At 38.2% G+C, this 18699-nt stretch overlaps 1 protein-coding gene across 1 annotated transcript; it reads right to left on the bottom strand.

Moving 5' to 3' along the window:
* Positions 1–257: 257 nt before the first annotated feature.
* LOC146670606 (uncharacterized) lies at positions 258–18183 on the bottom strand. The gene is made up of 13 exons (XM_085408076.1): positions 17981–18183; positions 17540–17845; positions 13791–13874; positions 13620–13651; positions 12310–12558; positions 11816–11843; positions 6296–6595; positions 5679–5981; positions 5281–5589; positions 3511–3558; positions 3176–3378; positions 1863–2178; positions 258–1182 (listed from the first exon to the last, which is right to left on the bottom strand). Exons 1-12 carry the CDS (start codon positions 18174–18176, stop codon positions 1864–1866), a joined length of 2373 nt encoding a protein of 790 aa, XP_085264202.1. The 5' UTR covers positions 18177–18183; the 3' UTR covers positions 258–1182; position 1863.
* Positions 18184–18699: the final 516 nt, after the last annotated feature.

Here is an 18699-nt window from a genome sequence, read left to right on the forward strand (position 1 = left end):
TTAACACAATTGATCTAAAGTCAGACAAAAAAACATAAAAACAGAGTAGAAAAACTTATATTTTTTACTGTAACAACCACAAACATGTTTATTGAATCATATTTCATAACTTTAAATGCAAATATAAATTGTCAATTTTAAAATCCTATGTACAAGTTTTGCAAACAACAAAGTTATTTGCAGCCATTTACCTTTTACCTTGATTTTTTAAATAACCATTTCAAACTATTTACACAACAATCAGCTGTTCTACATTCAATAAGATGTCACACAAATTATTTGTGCCACTCCAAAAAAATTATTTCTGTCCACTATAAAGGAGAACATCACAGCCTGATACCTGCAGGTCTGACAGCAGCAGGTGTATCACTCCTGTTTCTACCTGGAGACAGCATTGTTCTGACACACAACACAAAACTATCCACAACACTACACACTAACTACACAAGACAACACATTAACTACACACTCCAAACACGCTAATCTCTCAAATCTCTCACATCTCAAAACTCTCTCTCTCTCGCGTCACTCCTAAAACTTTGGGTGTTTTTTGTTTGTTTTTTTGCTCATAAGCAGAGAGGTCTCGCTGCGCTTTCCTTAGACAGTAAACGTGACGAAACTATTGAGGAAAAAACGCTGCTAATATATTTTTTATCATGACTCTGGTTTTACTGGCCTATCAACACAGTTTATAGACTGGTATATATCACCTTGTTGCTTTGTCTTGAAGTGGTCATGTGATTGGCTTACCACGACTACTTTATTCTTCCTCAGTCAAACAGCAGCACTCATGTGATTGTTTTGCCCCCTGAGCTCCAGGTGTTGTGCGAGACAGTGATCGTGATTACCGTCCGCGGGAGCGCGCGCAGCTGCTTGAAAAAGTAACGCCGTTATTCCCATCACTGCAGTCTGTGGGGTTGTTAAAAGGACACCAGGGATGTGTCTCAAAAGTGTTTCAATAAGGAGAGTTCACTTAAAAGAACATGATTTACTGACATAGAGAAATGATTGTATTTGGCAGTCAGACTCCAGCAGCTCATCATGGCAGAACACAATCCCAGCAGTTTTAGGACAGGACCCACCAGAGTCTAGGTGGTGGTGGTGAGGATGTAGACTGAGGTTTGGATGTTTCCAGCTGAGGTGGGTTTGAGGTTGACAGGGGTGGATTGCATCAGGGAGAGTCTAAAAGGGAGAATGATGGAGAGTGCAGATTTAAACCAGTGGAGGCTCAGCATCCTGATATCATTTTATTAAAAATGATGCTGCTATGTGTATTTAAATAAACTTTTCTGTAATTTTTATTTAATTCAGTTTGAGGTAAAGGCTTACTCTGACTTACTGCAGCATGAACATGATCAAGGCTTTTTTGCTGAATATGGAGTCTTTTAAGTTAAACATAACCACGCCAAGAGATTAAAGACATTTTCAGTTTAATTTGAAAATAGATTTCAAATCTTGGATTTAACCTATTTTTATCATTTCCAAATATCACAAGATTCCACTAAGAAATGTGGAAACTGTGACCATAAAAATATTACAGTATTGTGTGAATCCTACCAGCATTCATGAAAGCACAAGGACAAACAAGAAACGCATGCAAGAAGATTCATATTTTGTAACTAAAAACACCTCAAGGAAGGAAATGTAGACAGAATTTATCTACGCAACAGAACACCGCAAGTTTCACCTTATCAGACTGGTTTCAAAACATGTCACGCTCTACGTCAGCGCACTTCCTTTTCAGTTTGGGAGCATGTTGCCAACATTTTGATACACTTGTTTTGCACCTCTTTGTTTTTTTTTTAATTACTATACACGATTTGACATAAATCAGTCAATGTATTTCATATTTCTTCACAGACCTTATTTCTGTCTTGGCTTCAACTTGTTGACTTTTGAGTAGAGAGGCTCCTGTGGAGGTCTGGGTGGGTGTGTGGCAGTCGACGTCGTCAGACTCGTGCTGTGCTTCACAGTCGAATATTTGCAGGTCGATGAGCTGGGTGTGAGGATCAGTGTCTCAGCAGCAGCTATGTCAGAGCTGATCGGAAAGTTGATGGTGGAGTAATGGAGTGAGGCAGGATGGTTTGTAGGATGATCGACGGTGAGATAAACTGTGTTTGTGGCATATTCTGAGCCTGGACTCTGGAAATGCTCCTCTATTTCTTCATAGATATTGTCCTTGCCAGAAAGAGGAGAAGAAAATACAGTTTGAACTGTTTATATTTGATCTGATGAGGTTTACCATCAATCATTATCTGTACATCTTGAAATTCAAATTGGTGTTGCTAAAACTGTTAAGCAATGCTTAGTTCAGAACGCTGGCAAATAAAATGATATGAAAATGGCCAAAAAAGCTAAACCAGGGATTATTAATCATGCATCCATTAAATCAGTTCACTATTTTTTTTTTACTTGGGAGAGCTTTCAATCAGTCAGTGTTAGCAGGTACTATAAGGTCAGGCCTCGGCCGCACAGGTCTAGAGACTGGCGAGTGATGATGTGGCAGTGACTCTACTTTCATGTGTATTCTCTGACTGGTTGCTGTTGGTGCTGGCAGTTGCCAGGAAACTGCTAATTCCCTGGACACAGTGGACTAGAGAGGTGTCAGTGACCCCCCTGGCAACCACAGGTCTTTAGGAAAAAAATATGCATTGACTGATTGGTTGGCATGTGGTTGCTGGCAGCCAAGTATATGGTACTGCATCAGAAACCTCCCTGTGATTGCATGGATCATAGCACACTGCCACAGTCACACATAGAGCACCATTCACTCACCTCTTTGATATACTGTGCTGTTGCTTCACTTCCTGTATCCTTTGAAGATGAAAGGCCTGAGAAATCGAAAAGAAACAGAACAACGTAGATTCATTTCGACACGTCACTGAACTGAGACTTAACTAGCTCTTCATTTGACATCTGTCAGGATCCAGTGTGTGTGTTGCTGTTTGGCATATTTTTCCACAATGCACTCCAGAAGCTCCGATTCTCACATCCAGCTTCCCTCAACTACGGCTCATCTCTAGTAATAACCTGTCAGTATTTAAGGACCGGCTGAGACCTTCACTTTCCGCCAGATTGTTAGTACCACTGTAGTGCTGTTCGGCCTCCTCTGTCACTGGTCCTTCTCGCCAACTTTTTACCTGCTAGAAACTAACCACCGCCTTCTGCTGCTAACTCCGTCTTGACATCTTAGATCTGGAAATCTCACCTGTCTGCCCCCCTGCTCACGGCAACTTTCTGCCAGATGTATGATTAGATATAGATGTAAAAATGAAGGTAAGTGATAAATGAACTTACGTTTGTAAATAAGGATCAAAACTATCACAACCATCAGCAGCACTGGCAGCAGAAAAGCCATACAGACGGTCAACACAACGACTGCCTCAGAAAAAACAAAAAGAGTCAGGATGACTGGAAACTGATTCACATGCAATCATCACACAACACTGTCCGAGGATGTCGTGAAAATGTCTGTTTGTTTTCTGCGAGATAGTAAATGTACACTCTCACCAAAATTCTTATTCTCATGTGGATGGAGAATACTTCCTTGGTTCAGACCTTGAAGAAAAGGAGAGTGTTCAGAAAGTCGTATGTCTTATATAACTGAAACAACTGACGTTAATATGCAAAACACACAATTTTGAATATTAAGTCTTATTCCTTTAAGAAAAAGATCAAACGATGAGAATCTGTTTGGGGTTTTTTGTTTGTTTTGAGACAGAAATATTTTGAAATCATTTTTCACATCCTGCACAGCAACATATCGTCAAAGGTTCAGCAGTACAGACACTAGACATTATAATAACATCTCTAAACTAAATTCTTCTGTTGCAGTAAAGCTAGTTACAGAGAGTTTCAGATATCGTGCAGATTAAACTGTGCTAAGTAAAGATGTTTAAGGCTGATGGACTCTAGGACTAGTGCCCTCCCAGGTGAAAACACTGACGCTGTGAACGTGTTATATGTTTTCCTTGAATATCAAGAAGACTGCACTGTGAGGGAAAAGTTTTTCTAAAAAGTATTGTGTTCTGAGATTTCCCCTTCATATTAAATATATATAGGAAAATGAATGTTCATCAAGATAAACCTGTAAATATTCACGTCACACCTCTGCAGGTGGTGAAGGTGGTGCAGGAAGACTGAAGCATAAACAGCAACAGCCTCAGAGGTTATTACATTCATACAGTGAACTTTGTCAAGTGCTTTTGCAGAATATACTTTTGCAGACTTTGTAACCGATGCAAATAATGCACCTATTAATTAATCCCTTGACCTGACTTTCACTAATTCTGATCCAGACCTTTCAGTAGCATTTGAGGTGTGCGTGACTGAACAGATTTGTACAGCCTGCTATGTGGTGCACGCCATGCAGGTAATAGAATGCTAGCATTAGCAGTCTAATAAGCAGATGTGTTTCTGTGTGTTTCATTGTTACAGTGTATGGAACACACAACATGGTGGCACCCAAAACCTTATCAGTCAGACTTCAAAAGTCTAGAAACCAATGTATGTTTTTAATACACAGTTTCTGGTGTAGATCATTATCGATAATATTGATGTTAAATAATTAACTAAAGGTCTTGACTGCACTTTTAAGTATAAGTTAGTAGGGGTGGGAGATCAACCTTTTAAAATGATGTCATATTTTAAGGAAATTTGGGATATTTCTGATGATATGTTAGAGAAAATTTCATCATCTGCTTGCAGCTTGCAGGCTGCATATTAGGGCAAATATAATTAGGGCATTTTTCACTTTTCCCAAGGATTTGCTATCACTGATGACACAATATTGGGAAAGGAGGACTTATGTGGTGATGCAACATAAGACAAATGCAAAGACAAAAGTGTCCTAGCTTAAGTATAACATTTAAAATGCTGGTATTTTGTTACTAAACCTTGTAACTCTACAGGTTAAGCCTGCACAGGACTGTCACACAGTAAAATTTAAAAGAAACTTTTATTTATGATGTTGTATCCTGGGTCAAGTTTTTTAACCAGTACCTTAAAGCCTTTCTTAATTTCCATCCATTCTTATGTGCACTAGGGAAACTAAAGACACGATGTTGTTATATCACAAAATATTACACTGCTATTGCTGTTAATTATGATTGTAGCATAGCCCAAATATTCCACTTATAGTCCAGGAGAAAACAGTCTGTGTTACCTCACATTTCCTTTTGATTTCTGACTGACTACAAGCAAATGTCTTAAAAAGTGACATATATTTTCTTTGAAGGGTTGATCTTGACAGTCACCCACACAACAAACAGCACAACTTACCTACAGTCAAATTAAATCCATCAAAGAAGTCGTCATGTGTTTGATTGTGTTTGTGAGGGACTCTTGCTCCACACCAGTATATCCCACTATCGTTTGCTGTTACTTCTCTCACTGTAATGGTGATACTCCCGTTGTTCTCTTTCATTATAAATCTCTGGTTCACGCCAGGCTCTGTGCTGGTTACTAGCTGTTTGCATACAGTTGAATCTTCTCCTTTGCAGATGAATTTTATACATGAGGAGGCATCCTGGTTGTACTTACACTGGTATGTGAAGTTCTGTCCAATAGTTGATGTCAAAGGTTCAATATCTGAAGACAAAAAGACAAATATTTGCCTTCAGCTTATCAGCCAGCTTTTATCATTTAAACCTGTGATACTGAACATGTGGAATACTCACCTATAACTTTCAGGTGTACTTGTGTGTGTGATAATCTGTAACTTCCATCATTTGATTTTACTCCACACCAGTAATCACCAGCATCCTGTGAGTTCACATGACTGATGGAAATGTTCAAGGCACGGCTGCTGCCTGTGAGAGTAAACTTCCCTTTTGGCGTTGATAAAATGTCCTCACAGGCAAAATGTTTCTTTTTACAGAAGAACTTTTTGTGGGACTCGTAAACATCTGGATAATCACATGTGAAGGTGCTGTTAGCTGTTCTGTACACGCTGAGAAATGTTCGCGGGCAGTTTACATGCTCTGTAAACAAATCAGAGAATTAAAGCAGTTTATTTTAAGGACTTGTCTAGTTTCTTTTATGTTCAGGTGACTTTTCGAAATGTCCTTTGCTCCATTACTTTGAATAGATGGGGACTCACTAACTGTGGAAATGTTTTAGAAAAGTTCGTACTGCAGCTCAGGACTGCTCATGAGCCAGAAAAAAAGTTCCCAGTGTTTCCGAAACTCCTGTTTTATTCTGTATCGATTTTTTTAATCAAATATTCTGATTTCCTGTGTGTGCCTCGTCTGGTGTCTGACACAAGGATGATGGTGATGATGATGATATTTCTTACCAGTCTCCAGTTTTCCTTCCTGTATGTCAGATAAGTTCGATCTTTGAAAAAACCTGCACCTGTACTTCCCAAACTCTTGCTCTTTAACATGTTTTATTGCAACCTTGAGATTTTTATTTTTTGTATCATGGTAGAGGCAAAATCTGCCATTTTCTTCCCACACGTCCTTCTTAGAGGTTTGTACAGGTGTTCCATTGGAAAGAACTACATCAGTGTACTGATATATGTTATTTGTTTCAGGATATTTGCAGGTGATTTCAGCCCATCGATGGTGACATGCTCTCACTTCAGATTCACAACCTGAAAATGAAAAAAATCTCTTTGTAAGAATCTGGAGCTGCAGCCACGTAGTCAAAGTCAACATTAATTTCATGCACGCATGTTTGTTCTTGAAATGTATGAGAGAAATACAATTTTTAGCACTTCTTATACCACAAAGATATTTGTACACTAAGACCTGTTTTTGATTTGTTGCCTGGTTCATGATGTCTCATCCATGTAACTATTTAAATTCAGTGTTTGTTGTAGCGATAGACTCAGGGTGCTATGTTCAGATGGTACGACCCGAGATTATCCAATCAGACGTTTTACTTCCTAAAAGCTTTAATAAACAAGGTGAAGATGTGTTATGTAAAAGAAAAGAAATGGTGCACATAATTAATGTTAACATTTTTAAGATGGTATATTTTATTAAAGTGCATGAGCACAATTTTAGTTTTTCTATTTATATATTATATATGATTAAAATGTGATTGTTTGCTTGAGTTGTAAAAACCTTTTTGCCATTTTTAAAATATATGAACAGACTTAAAAAGTAAGAAATTGAAAAAAAAAAAAAATCTTAAACCAATCCAAAACACATAATCACCAGCAGCATATGTATTGTAATGTAACATTCAGTAGTCTGTTGTATTAACAAATGTTAGTTATCTTTTTACCTGTCAGTGAGAAGATGAGTAGTAGCAGTAACATCACCGTGCTGCGTGCTGATGCTTCTTTAAGAGTCTGATGTATCCTCGGCTTGTTTGCTTTCACTGGTTTGTCTGAGACTCTCCAGGGTTGTTTCTTGAATTCCACCCGTATGTGATTTTAAACTTTCTTGCCCCACCTTCCTGTCTGTCCTTTTTAATTTTTTTCCTTAAACACAGCTCCTCCCTCTGTGTAACTTACTTCTTTTGATTACCAGTAAACAGGAAATAAATGCTGTGTGCGTCAGGGTGAATGAGTTGGTGAAAATTTCCCTGGTTGAACTGGAAAGCTGTGACAGCGTGGCAGTCATGTCCAACAGTTGTGGCAGTAGCATTTATTATATCGACTTTCTTTTTCATACTTTAGATACGTTTTACATGTTTTTATGGGCAGCATGAAAAATCATTTCACATATTTAAGATTTTGTCAATTACTGGCAAATCCTTTCAGTGTCTAAAAAAGTACAATTATGTTCTGTAAACAACTAATGAGCCATTTAAAGATACATTAAAATCAGTTCCAGTGTCTTATTATGTGTGCATTACAATTTAAAGTGCATTTACAAAAAATGTAACTAAATTGAATATTTTTTCATGACCAAAACAAGAATTCAGTGTTGGGATGATTCAGACACTTAATGTTTTGTAAAATGTCACTCCTGGGATCATTCGATTGCACATTTGATTTAAAAAGAGAGAGAGAAACTGCAGGTTTGGACCATTTTAGTGATCCAGGTTTGCAGATTTAAGACCTCTAGTTTTAAAAGCTGTTTTTAACTAAACTAAAAGAGTAGCTGGTTTTGCTTATTGGGAAATGATAGCTTACATCAACAGCTTCAGCTAACTGTAATCTCAGAGATAATTTTGTACAAAAATAAAAACCTGCTTAGTTTCCCTTCATATCACAGACCCACTGGGGCTAAGACAAGAGTTTTTTTAATACTTCTTTTTTGAGATAATTTATACTCTACTCATATTCTACTCTTTTGTATTCTACTCTAAAAATCTGCCCTTTTTTATGTTACGAAATTTATCCCTTTAGTCAGTTCACTATTCCTGTGGTTTATACTACACAGTACGTATATACTTTATTTATATATCTCATTACAATAGGTAGTCTCATTAGAGTTCAAAATCTCTTTGCAGGTAGTAATTTATCTCAAACACACAAAATTAGCCACCACCCTTCAGTATCAAACCACTTCCTCTGATGTTTTCTGTGGTTTACAAGAATGTTTCCTTTTACACGTACAGGTTCAAGGGTTGTTGGTTCTATGGCTAAAAGCATATTAAGTTAAAAGCAAAGATAAAACGTGCATGGTCACCATCGTTTCATTTTTTTTTTCTTTTTTTTTTCTTTCTTCTTCAATATTGATACGTTTGTTCTGTTTTCTGTCTAGTTTGCAGACTGGACAAAGTGTGACCACACAAATACATTTGCATGAAATCATTTGTTTTTATTCATCTCTGGCTCTTCCTGTTAAAAGGGAGTTCTTCCCTCTCACTGTCGCCAAATGCTTGCTCACAGCGGGGTTGCAGGGTCTTTACTTTAAAATAAAAAGCACCTTGAGGCAACTATTGTTGTGATTTGGCACTATATAAATAAAATTGGAATGTATTGAACACAACTAGCATCTTAATCACTGCCTACACCCGATATCACAACAAAGCGTGTAACAGACACGCCTGTCATGCAGAAGTTGCAGTAATCTGCACTAATAACAAGGGGTATTTTATTTTATATAAAAGTATTTTATTTCCAGCCAACATGAAAATAATCATGGGAAAGCATTTAAACCGACATTATTAACACATTTACATGGCTATACATATTAGCCACCTAGCTTAATCGATTCTTTTTTTTTTTTTTTTTTTTTTTTTTGCCTGTCCCATTTGGTTCTTTAACCGTCAGAATTGTTGTCTGAAGACCAACAAGGATACCCAATGGATTTACTTTGCCAAATGGATCATCGTGGCATTGCCGTATTGGTCCATTTGGTCGATCTTTGTTTTTATTATTTATTATATTTTATTTTCAGATGTTACAGACGGGACAGACATGAGTGAGGGATAGGAAAGGGAGAAAGAAAGAGGAAGGAAAGGAAAAACAGAAGGGGAGAGGGACAGTGAGAAAGGGGGGGAGAAAAAAAATAAAAATCTCCTGGATCACCTGTTGAGAGAAGAATAGAAAACAAGCAGAAAAAAAAACAAAGCAACATACTAAACACAACACCATCGCATTAATCTAGCTAAGTGTAAACAGCAGTAAATACTAAATATTCAATGTTGTTGTGCAGCACGCAGGACAGATGTGCTTCGAAGTAGCAGCCAAGAAAGGTGTAATTTGGGTCTACGAGCAGTGAACACCCGTGTGCATACCTGTGTGGATCCGCGCGCTTGCATTCCAAAGGTTTCTCCATGTAATGATCTGCTAGGGAGTGTGTGGGGGGGCCACAGCCCCGTCCTCCGGGGTGTGAAGCGGGTATGGAGGAGATCAAAACTTCAGACATCCATGTATCCATCCATATATGAGGTTAAATCATGACTCAACTTCCTCAAAGACGAATGATCTAATGATCTAGCCATTAAACTAAACCAATGAGGTGGTAATATTAATTTTAATAGAGAATCATTTTGGATATTCAGTTTTACGAGTCTGCACCCTAGAGGTATGAATGAGAATTTTTCTATCAATGAGTTTTTGTGAACTGTACCCTTTTTTTATTCTTTTTTACCAGTTACTTTGCTCTGTCAATCATTCTCACACGGGTAATGTTTGTCTATTTATCTATTTCTATTTATTTTTTCAGTAAAAGAGGGAGTAACATTCTAGATGTCTCGTTTTAAGTCTGAATTTGAGAGACATAAATGAGGACCTTTCCACAAATGTTTATCCATGTGATGATGTCCTCTTGTTTTTAAATCTAGCTGCTGCACTGACTTCTTTTTTGAATTAAATGTTTTTCTTTGTTATCATTTTTTGTATATTTGTAATATTCCTTTTATGTATTTCATGCATGTATTTTAAGACAGGTGTGGATTATGTCTCCTCACCCCATCTTCATCATTAATGACTTAGTCCAGTATTTACTTGGGCGTGACTTAACCAATTAACCAATACTAACCCGGTATATGTCAGCTGGTTCAAACCTTGAAAGTAGGTGAAGTTGTGCCAGAAATGTTTGCTGTGGTTAACTCATAACTCAAATATTTGAGGGTGTGATTTGAGAATGAGGAAGTGATGGAGTAGAAAAAGATGGTGGTGGTGATTAAAATAGCTGTGGTTTTAAAAGAAGCACATATAAGCAGTCCCATGACCAAACACACAACCTTTGAAAGTAAAGACAGAACATTTGTACACTTTCAAGACACAAAAATGATAGAAAGTGTGCGTTTATATCTGTTTACAATCTTTGTTTAGTGACTTTGTGCGGAACAGCTCACTTGTCTCACAAAAGTATTCATGTTGTACCATCTGTCTGACCCTCTCTTTGTGTTCATTATCAAAGCCAATTCATTAAAATTCAAGAACTGAATTATGAATCACATTTAATACACACAAACAGCTGGAAGAAATAAACACAACTCGATCTGCTGTTTGTCAAACCAGGATGACACTAATCTCGCATATTAACTCTTACAGACAAATGAAGCACATAAACAGTTTTCTCCAATATTTCTGCACCAGGGGAGAAAATTTGAAAGTAAAGACTAAAAACCATCACCAGGTTTGATCGTTTCCCTTATTTGGTTTGAGATTTCATCTTGAGTGTGGATGTACAAGTGTGTGTCAGAGTGTGGTCACAGTGGTTAGCACTGCCTCCTCACAACAAACTATATATCATCAAGTATACGAAACTAATTGTTGTCTACATTTATGGTTAAAATGTGTCTTAGTACTTAGAATGGTCGGTCAGACTAGTTTGCCTTTGGCTGTTTGTCTCTCGGGTGTTTGGCGTCCAGTGTTGTTTCTTGATTGTTTCTCTTCTCTGACCTAAAACTTTGTTCCCTCATCTCTCTCTGTCCTTCCCTTTTAAGTTTATTTTCTCACCAACCTTATTGCTTCTTGTTGATAAAGAGGAAATAAGTGGTTTAAGTATAAATAACAGGAAGTGTGTGGCACAGTGTGACAGAAATAGACGTTTAGTACTTTCATAGAAAATTCTTTTATTGCGAGGAGAATCAGTTGAGTCTACACCGTTCTCACATGCAGCCTGAAACTCTGACTTCCACAGAGACATGATGCAATTGATGACAAAAAGATAATAATGACACATCCCCCACAGTCTGTATTTATTTCCCAACTTTACATCATTAACAGCACTGTAAAAACAAACTGGTGCAACTGCTGATGATCCCAATCCTGAAAAGCTGGTTTGTGTGTCAAACTCACAACATCACTTTTGATTGTTTTCATGTTATGTGGGACTGCTGACCAGTTCACTCCCTGAGTAACCGCCCACTATTCTGACTGGTAGAGAACGGTGGATCGACCTGTCCATGTGGTGACACAGTTAGCTTCGTAAGTATTTGTGCATCACGTTTTTTGTACTTTTGTCTCTGTAAACCATCACATTCAACTGTAAATATAACAACAATTAAGATGTGATTGAAGAGCAGACTTTAATTTGACGAAATTTCCCCGTGTGCCTCATTTCCATTTTAGTATCAGCTTAAATTCACCTCCACTAACTGTGCTCTGAACTGGTTTAAACTCTGCATTGGGCTGAATGAACTGTGTTCAACTCTGTGCATGATACCACAGCATGGTATAACACATTATCTCAGGTCCATTGAGACACAATGCATTTCACTGCTGATGTGAACCGGTAGATAATCTGGCAGAAGTCTAAGACCCCCGAACAGACGAATACTGTCACAAAAATGTGAGACTTTCATCTAAATAGCTTGGTTTAAATCCCGAAACCCAAAAGTAATCACATGATTCCTTGCTAATTTTTAACAATTTTACAACAAACATGTTCCTCACAGAGCTGATCTTTTTTTCATTTTCATTTTGCCTGATAAGTGGAGGATCTACTTCACCAGTCTGTGTGGTTCGGTCACGGTCAGGTCGTCTGGACACTTGCTGAACTTCACAGCAGAATACTCACAGGCAGAGGAGCTGGGTTGGAGTATCACACTGCCAGCTTTTTCAGACCTCACTTGAAAGTTGATGGCAGCGTAATGTGGCGAGGCAGTGTGGTTTATGGGATTATTGGCACTGATGGAAATCGAGTTCACTGCATTTTCTGGGTTCTGGAGGTTCTCCTGTCTCTCGTCACAGATACAGTCCTTCAACAATAAGCAGAAAATGAGTTTATGTCTAAACACTATCCATAAAAATTGTTCCTATGTTGCCAGAAACAAAAAATATGCTTTTTTTTTTACAATTTTTTTCTACTATTCAGCCTTGAATAACCATCAGCTGACATTTTTTTGTCTTGTCGTGAAGTCTGAAATGATTCCAAAATTGACGTTTTGCAGACATTGGAGAGTTTACATTGTTGTCTAGACTCACGTCTTTATATTATGTTTATAATGAAAAAATAAAACAAACAGTTACAAGAAGAGTGAGAGATTATTGAAAGCTAAATCACTGGGGAGACTGAATCTCACAACCTTTTTCCACTACAACCTATTCCACTGACCTAACAGCACAGCAATTATAGGATTATAGTGTAACATGATGACTTGGAAAGTCCAAGTAAGCAAAGTTCACCATGTAATAAATAAGAATTTACAATAAACCTGCAGAAATGTCACAAACATTAAGAAACAACTTTAACATCCGTCTGTCGACTGTGTAGTTCTTGCTTCATAAGGAAGACGACAGAGCCTTTAGCTGTCAGGCCCCTCTTCTGTGAAACCAGATGAGGGCTGGATTAGGTGACCCTCAATCCTCTCCCAGTTATGCTGCAGTAGGTGTAGGCTGTGGGGGTGATTCCCATCATGCATTGAGTGTTTCTCCTTCAGTCAGCTTTCTCACTCACTATGTGTTTATACACTTCTTTGCACTGAATCATTACTTATTATTACTACTCATTGTAGTTCTCTTCCACAGCATGTCTTTTGTCCTGTCTCCCTCCCCTCACCCCCAACCAGCTGTAGCAGATGATCTCCTCTCCCTGACCATGGTTCTACTGGAAGTTTCTTCCTGTTAAAAGGGAGTTTGTCTTTCCTACTGTCGCCAAAGCGCTTGCTTATAAGGGGCCATCTCATTGTTGGGGTTTTCTCTCCATTACTGTAGGGCTTTATTTTAATATAAAGTGCCCTGAGGTGACTGCTGTTGTGATTTTCAATTCAACTCAGTTTTGATAAATAAAAGTAAAAAAAGAAATAATTTCATCACGAACCTCTTTGACATGACGTCCTGCTGCACCATTTCCTAAAATAGCAACCAAGCAGAATTATTTATTAGTAGTTCATAGTTTGGTTTTAATGTAAATCTGGTTTAACTACGAATTGCCAAAGACCATTAATTTAATGAAATAAAAAAGATATCTTGAAACTGCGAACATTCTTACGTTTGTAGATGAGGATCAGTGCTATCAGAAACAGCAGGAGCACAGCTACAGACACAGTAACACTGATGATAACCTCTAAGCCATCTGTAAAATAAAAGAAAGACCAAAGAGAAAATATTAACCCACAGGTTTGTTTTTTAACCATCCAGAAGGTCTCTGTTGAGGAATTTTACAAAAATAAAGTTTGAAAATATTAATAATGTAAAATACTCTAAAAAAAAATATTGAAAACACTGAAAACATTTCAGAGTGATACATTAAAAAAACAACATTTTTTCACAGCTTTTTATAAACTGGACCTCGACAAAATACTTAAAACATGTCTTACTTTATCCTTTAACGTCACAATAAAGTTATTTTAAAATGATCTTCAAATGTTTCTATTAAAAGAAAAATGTTTTGTTGCAAACATATTTATAATTTCTAGCATTCTAGCATGAGTGGAAAGGGGCTGTAGTTACTCCAGTCTTTAAAGGAGGCGAGCGTGACTTGATATGTAATTATCGTCCAGTTTCCATACTCTCTGTTCTTTCAAATGTGCTTGAGAAGGCTGTGGCAGCACAGTTAATTGATTACTTAGAGACTAATCAACTGCTTCATCCAATGCAGTTTGGTTTTAGACCAAAATTTTCCACAGAAATGGCAAATTGCTATTTTGTTGAAAATATTAAGTGTAATCTGGATAATGGTAAAGTTGTGGGTGCAGTGTTCCTTGACCAAAAATAGGCTTTTGACACTGTCAGCCACGACATACTTCTTTCCAAGTTGATAAAATTTGACTTTGCAAAGCAAGCAGTTGATTGGTTTGAGTCCTATCTTCACAAAAGAGAGCAGTGTGTGAGGGTTGATAAAGAAAAGTCATCCATGTTGGAAAACAGAATGGGTATTGTGATCCCAATGATCTGTACTTGGCCCATTGCTATTTAATCAATCAATCAATCAAAGCTTTATTTGCCACATGCAGGTTGTCCTGCAGTGAAATGCCCCCCCCCCCCGACCTTACACAACACAGACATCACATGGGGATACAAGTCGGAGATCGGTAGCATTACAGAAAAACACTGAAATGTACACTACAATGGGAAAGTACAAGAGGGAAAAAAAGAGACCTCTACTCATGCTGTGCTTCCATGGTAGGACAGCACGAGAACAGGAAACAAAAAAACTCCTCTGCACAAAAAGCACATAATTGTCCACAGCACAACATTGTGAAAGACATGACAAGCCACAGGGGTGGGTGGGGGGTGAGGAGTAATCCGAAGCGAACACAGCAGCCGCCCTGCACAGCGCTACCATTCCAGCGCGGCACACAGCCCCGCCGTGTTCCCCCGCAGGAATCAAGCATCAAAGGCGTTTGGAAAGGGAGGGGGATGAGTGTGTGCTTATCAGTGTAAGTGTATGTGTGCGTGTCCATAGTTCAGCTGAGACAGTGTCCTTCGCCCTGCCAGGCTAAGTAAACAGTCTACCAGCCAACCCAGGTGGCCTGCATGGAATGGGAAGGAACAAACTAAACACGGGGCCGACCGTGGCTCAGGGGGTTGGGAAGCGCATCTGTAACCGGAAGGTCGCTGGTTCGAGCTCTCTGTCCTGGTCGTTGTGTCCTTGGGCAAGACACTTTACCCTACCTCCTACTGGTGTTGGCCAGAGGGGCCGATGGCGCGATATGGCAGCCTTGGAGAGCCGCGAGCTTCGCCATACTTGCGTTCTGTGATGTTGTCATTTCTTGTGCTCAAGGAGCCGATTTCTGAGAACTCACGGCAGTGTGCCTCACCGAGATGTCATCGAATTTGCGCCCAGAGATGTTATTCTGGGCTAGCCCTTTCGAGATGTATCCAGTCTGCAGTCAGAGATCTTATTCTGAGTATTCACAGCAGCCGTAGCCTCTCCAAGATCTTATCCGTGCTGCACTCAATGAGCCCATTTTGAGAAACTCATGCCTCTTCCCATCGTTCCAATCCCAGCGGGCAGCCCTGTGGGGGTTTGAACAGCCGGTTCCGCTTTCTTAATTCTTCGATAAGTCAGGGCCAAGCCAGCTCCGATCAGCAAGAACCCTGTTATCATGGTTCCGAATAGGTAGATATCTTCAGCACTCAGGCTCACCCGAGCCCAAACTTCTCGTTGAGAAAGGGGTGTCAATTGCATTTAGGGAGCAGTTGATCCAATCCATAATTCCTCTTTTAGGTTTTAGAGAACAGACTGTGAGAGAATGTTCCAGGGAAAAGTAGTAAAAAACACGAGACAAGACAAGGACATAAGCAGGGAAGATAAGGGAGAGGAGAGGAGAAAAGTGCGACCGCCTTCGCTGAGAGCCAAACGAGAAAGTTTGTTTATAAATGATTTGCCTGCCAGTTGTCCAAAAGCTAGCTGCCAACTTTATGCAGATGATGCAGTTATACACGTACCAGCTAAGTCACCTGGTGAAGCAGCAGACACCTTATCGGCACATCTAAATGATGTCCAACAATGGCTGGAACATAATCATCTTGTATTGAATAAAGAAAAAAACAGTTTCTATGTGTTTTTCTATTAGGAAACTAAGTTCATCTGATGATTTTAAAATCAAGTTAAGGAACAAAGAAATAAAAAAGGTCAAAGATTTTAAGTTTCTGGGAATAATTTTAGATTCACATCTTAAATTTGACAAGCATGTAAAGAAGATTTCTAAGACGGCCAACGCTAATCTGAATTGTTTTAAGTTGATTCGGCACTATATACCTAGTTCAGAGGCTCAGTTATTTATGCATTCTATGATATTCTCTCATTTTTCATATTGTATGACAGTTTGGACCCAGGCAACACCATCTATAATTCAGCCTGTGGTGTCCTTATATAACCAATCTTTAAAAATAATGGATAAAAACTCTGTTCGGTGGCATCACTGTCACATTTTAAAGAAATATAATCTACTTAGTTTTAAGAGTTTTAATCATTTGTGTTTTCTTAAATTAGTCTTTAAATGTATAAATAGGATGGATACATCCAGAGACAAGATAGTAATCGCAAGGTGAACGGCAACTGCAAGCTATTATATTGCAATATATTTACAGATAAAACCAGCAAGTGAAATAGACTGATTGACATTGCGTACAACACAGAGAGCCTCATTCTGACACTGTTGTGTCTCCCTTCCCAATTGAATGGCAAATGCAAGAGGGGATTCAAAGGATAAAACATGGACTAATATAAGATCTATTTGGTCAGTCAGCTTTTTCCATAAAGGCGTTGCCATCTGTGGAACACACTTCCAACCAAAATCAAATTGATTACAGACATCAGATCCTTTACATTGAAGGTTAAAGTTTGGTTAAAAGGAAATCAGAGATGTAGCCATTTTAACTAATTTTAATATTATTTTAATTTATTGTCTATTAACTGTAATTGTATTTATGATGTCATTTGGTTTTATGAAAGTGTATGCTTTATTGTAAAATGTATCTATTTTGATTGTAAGCCCAACAAGGGACAATTGTTGACAATTAGCAATAGCTATAAACTTATGTGCGTTACATCAGCTTCATGTTTGTACTTGGACTATGTTAAACTGCACTGTCCCTTTTAAATAAATAAATTCAAATTCAAGTTCATTTTTGCAGTATCGGGAGTAAAGTCCCTGCCTTCTGTGTTCTTATCGTAAAGCTCTTCAGTAACATGGAACTTCTTCATTTACATCTGCACTATAACATGTAGTATTTTAGTCATGCCCTGATATAAAATTGAAACATAAGAGGGTGAAGATGTGAATTACTCACCTTTAACCTCTAGATGTATTTGTTGAAGAGAAAACTCTTTGTCACCTGATTTCACTCCACACCAGTAGACTCCAGCATCCTGTGAGGACACATGACTGATGGAAATGCTGCTGCTGGTGTTTGTTGACATGATTCTCCAGTTTGGCTGCGGAGAAGGGCTTTTTGGTAAAACGTTCTGACAAGTGGAGTTATCCTCTTTGCAGAAAAAAGCTGGCTTGTATTTTCCATCAGGAGAATCACAGGTGATGGTGGTGTTATTATTTCTGTATGCAGTTTGATTAAATGGTTTGGGGCACCCATCTTTATCTAAAGGGAAAAAAGAAAACCAAGATAAAACACAGTAAAGTGTGTATCAGATATTTTACTCTTCATTACATTTATCTTATTTAACATTGCAAATAAAGTTTCTTTTATGGGACCAAAAAACCCACAACTTCGTACCAACTTCAAATTCTGTGTCTTTGGATTGTTTTCCGTTGCTGTCGGCATTATTAAGCTCCTTGACGATCAACTTGCCAGGGTTTATTTGGTTTTTTTGAGGAAGATTAACAACTTTTTCCATTTGAAATCTTCCATTTGTTTTTTGATTGAAGATGAATTTAACCCACTCTCCTTCGCAGGGTGCTGCTTCTGACATCCGCTCACAACCTAAAGACAAATATTCACATCATGTCAGATGTCAAAAGTCACACACAGTTATTTATTTTAATGTCTCTTATTACATTTGTTTTAAATGGCCAGTTTGATCTAAATTAGTTAGATTAATATGAATGCATAATTATGGTGTATGACAAAACATACAAGTGTTTTATTTCTTCTTGTTCAGTTTCATTCTTTGTGAACAATTTTGAAATGTTGTGTTTTTGTGTTGTAGCCGTGCCTTTTAGCTCGATATATAACAAATGAATTGCAAAATGTCTGTCAAGGTTCTCAGTCATCCAGGTCATTGTAGTATAAGGAGTTTGGAAAGAAAAGCGTCTGGACTTTTCTTGAAGATGTTTCATCCGAGAAGCTTCTTCAGTTCTAAGCCAAGCTTCATTTGAAAGCCTGATGCTTAGCCTCGTCCACCCCAACTGTAAAACTCAGAAACCAGTCTTACTTGTTATCATCTATCGTCCACCTGGGCCTAACACAGAGTTTCTGTCTGATTTCTCAGACTT

Source organism: Rhamphochromis longiceps, linkage group LG5 (assembly GCF_057381845.1).
Source record: "Rhamphochromis longiceps isolate RC_006_pf linkage group LG5, R_longiceps_female_GT1.1, whole genome shotgun sequence".
NCBI classification, from domain to species: Eukaryota; Metazoa; Chordata; class Actinopteri; order Cichliformes; family Cichlidae; genus Rhamphochromis; species Rhamphochromis longiceps.

Excerpts from the sequence above, each read along its gene's own strand:
- LOC146670606 (XM_085408076.1), bottom strand. The coding sequence starts at position 18,176 with ATGTCAGAAGCAGCACCCTGCGAAGGAGAGTGGGTTAAATTCATCTTC. Across the intron at positions 13,652-13,790 it reads ACTGATCCTCATCTACAAAC|GAAATGGTGCAGCAGGACGT; the intron begins GTAAGAATGTTC and ends TTGCTATTTTAG. Across the intron at positions 11,844-12,309 it reads TGACCGAACCACACAGACTG|TTGAATGTGATGGTTTACAG; the intron begins GTGAAGTAGATC and ends TTATATTTACAG.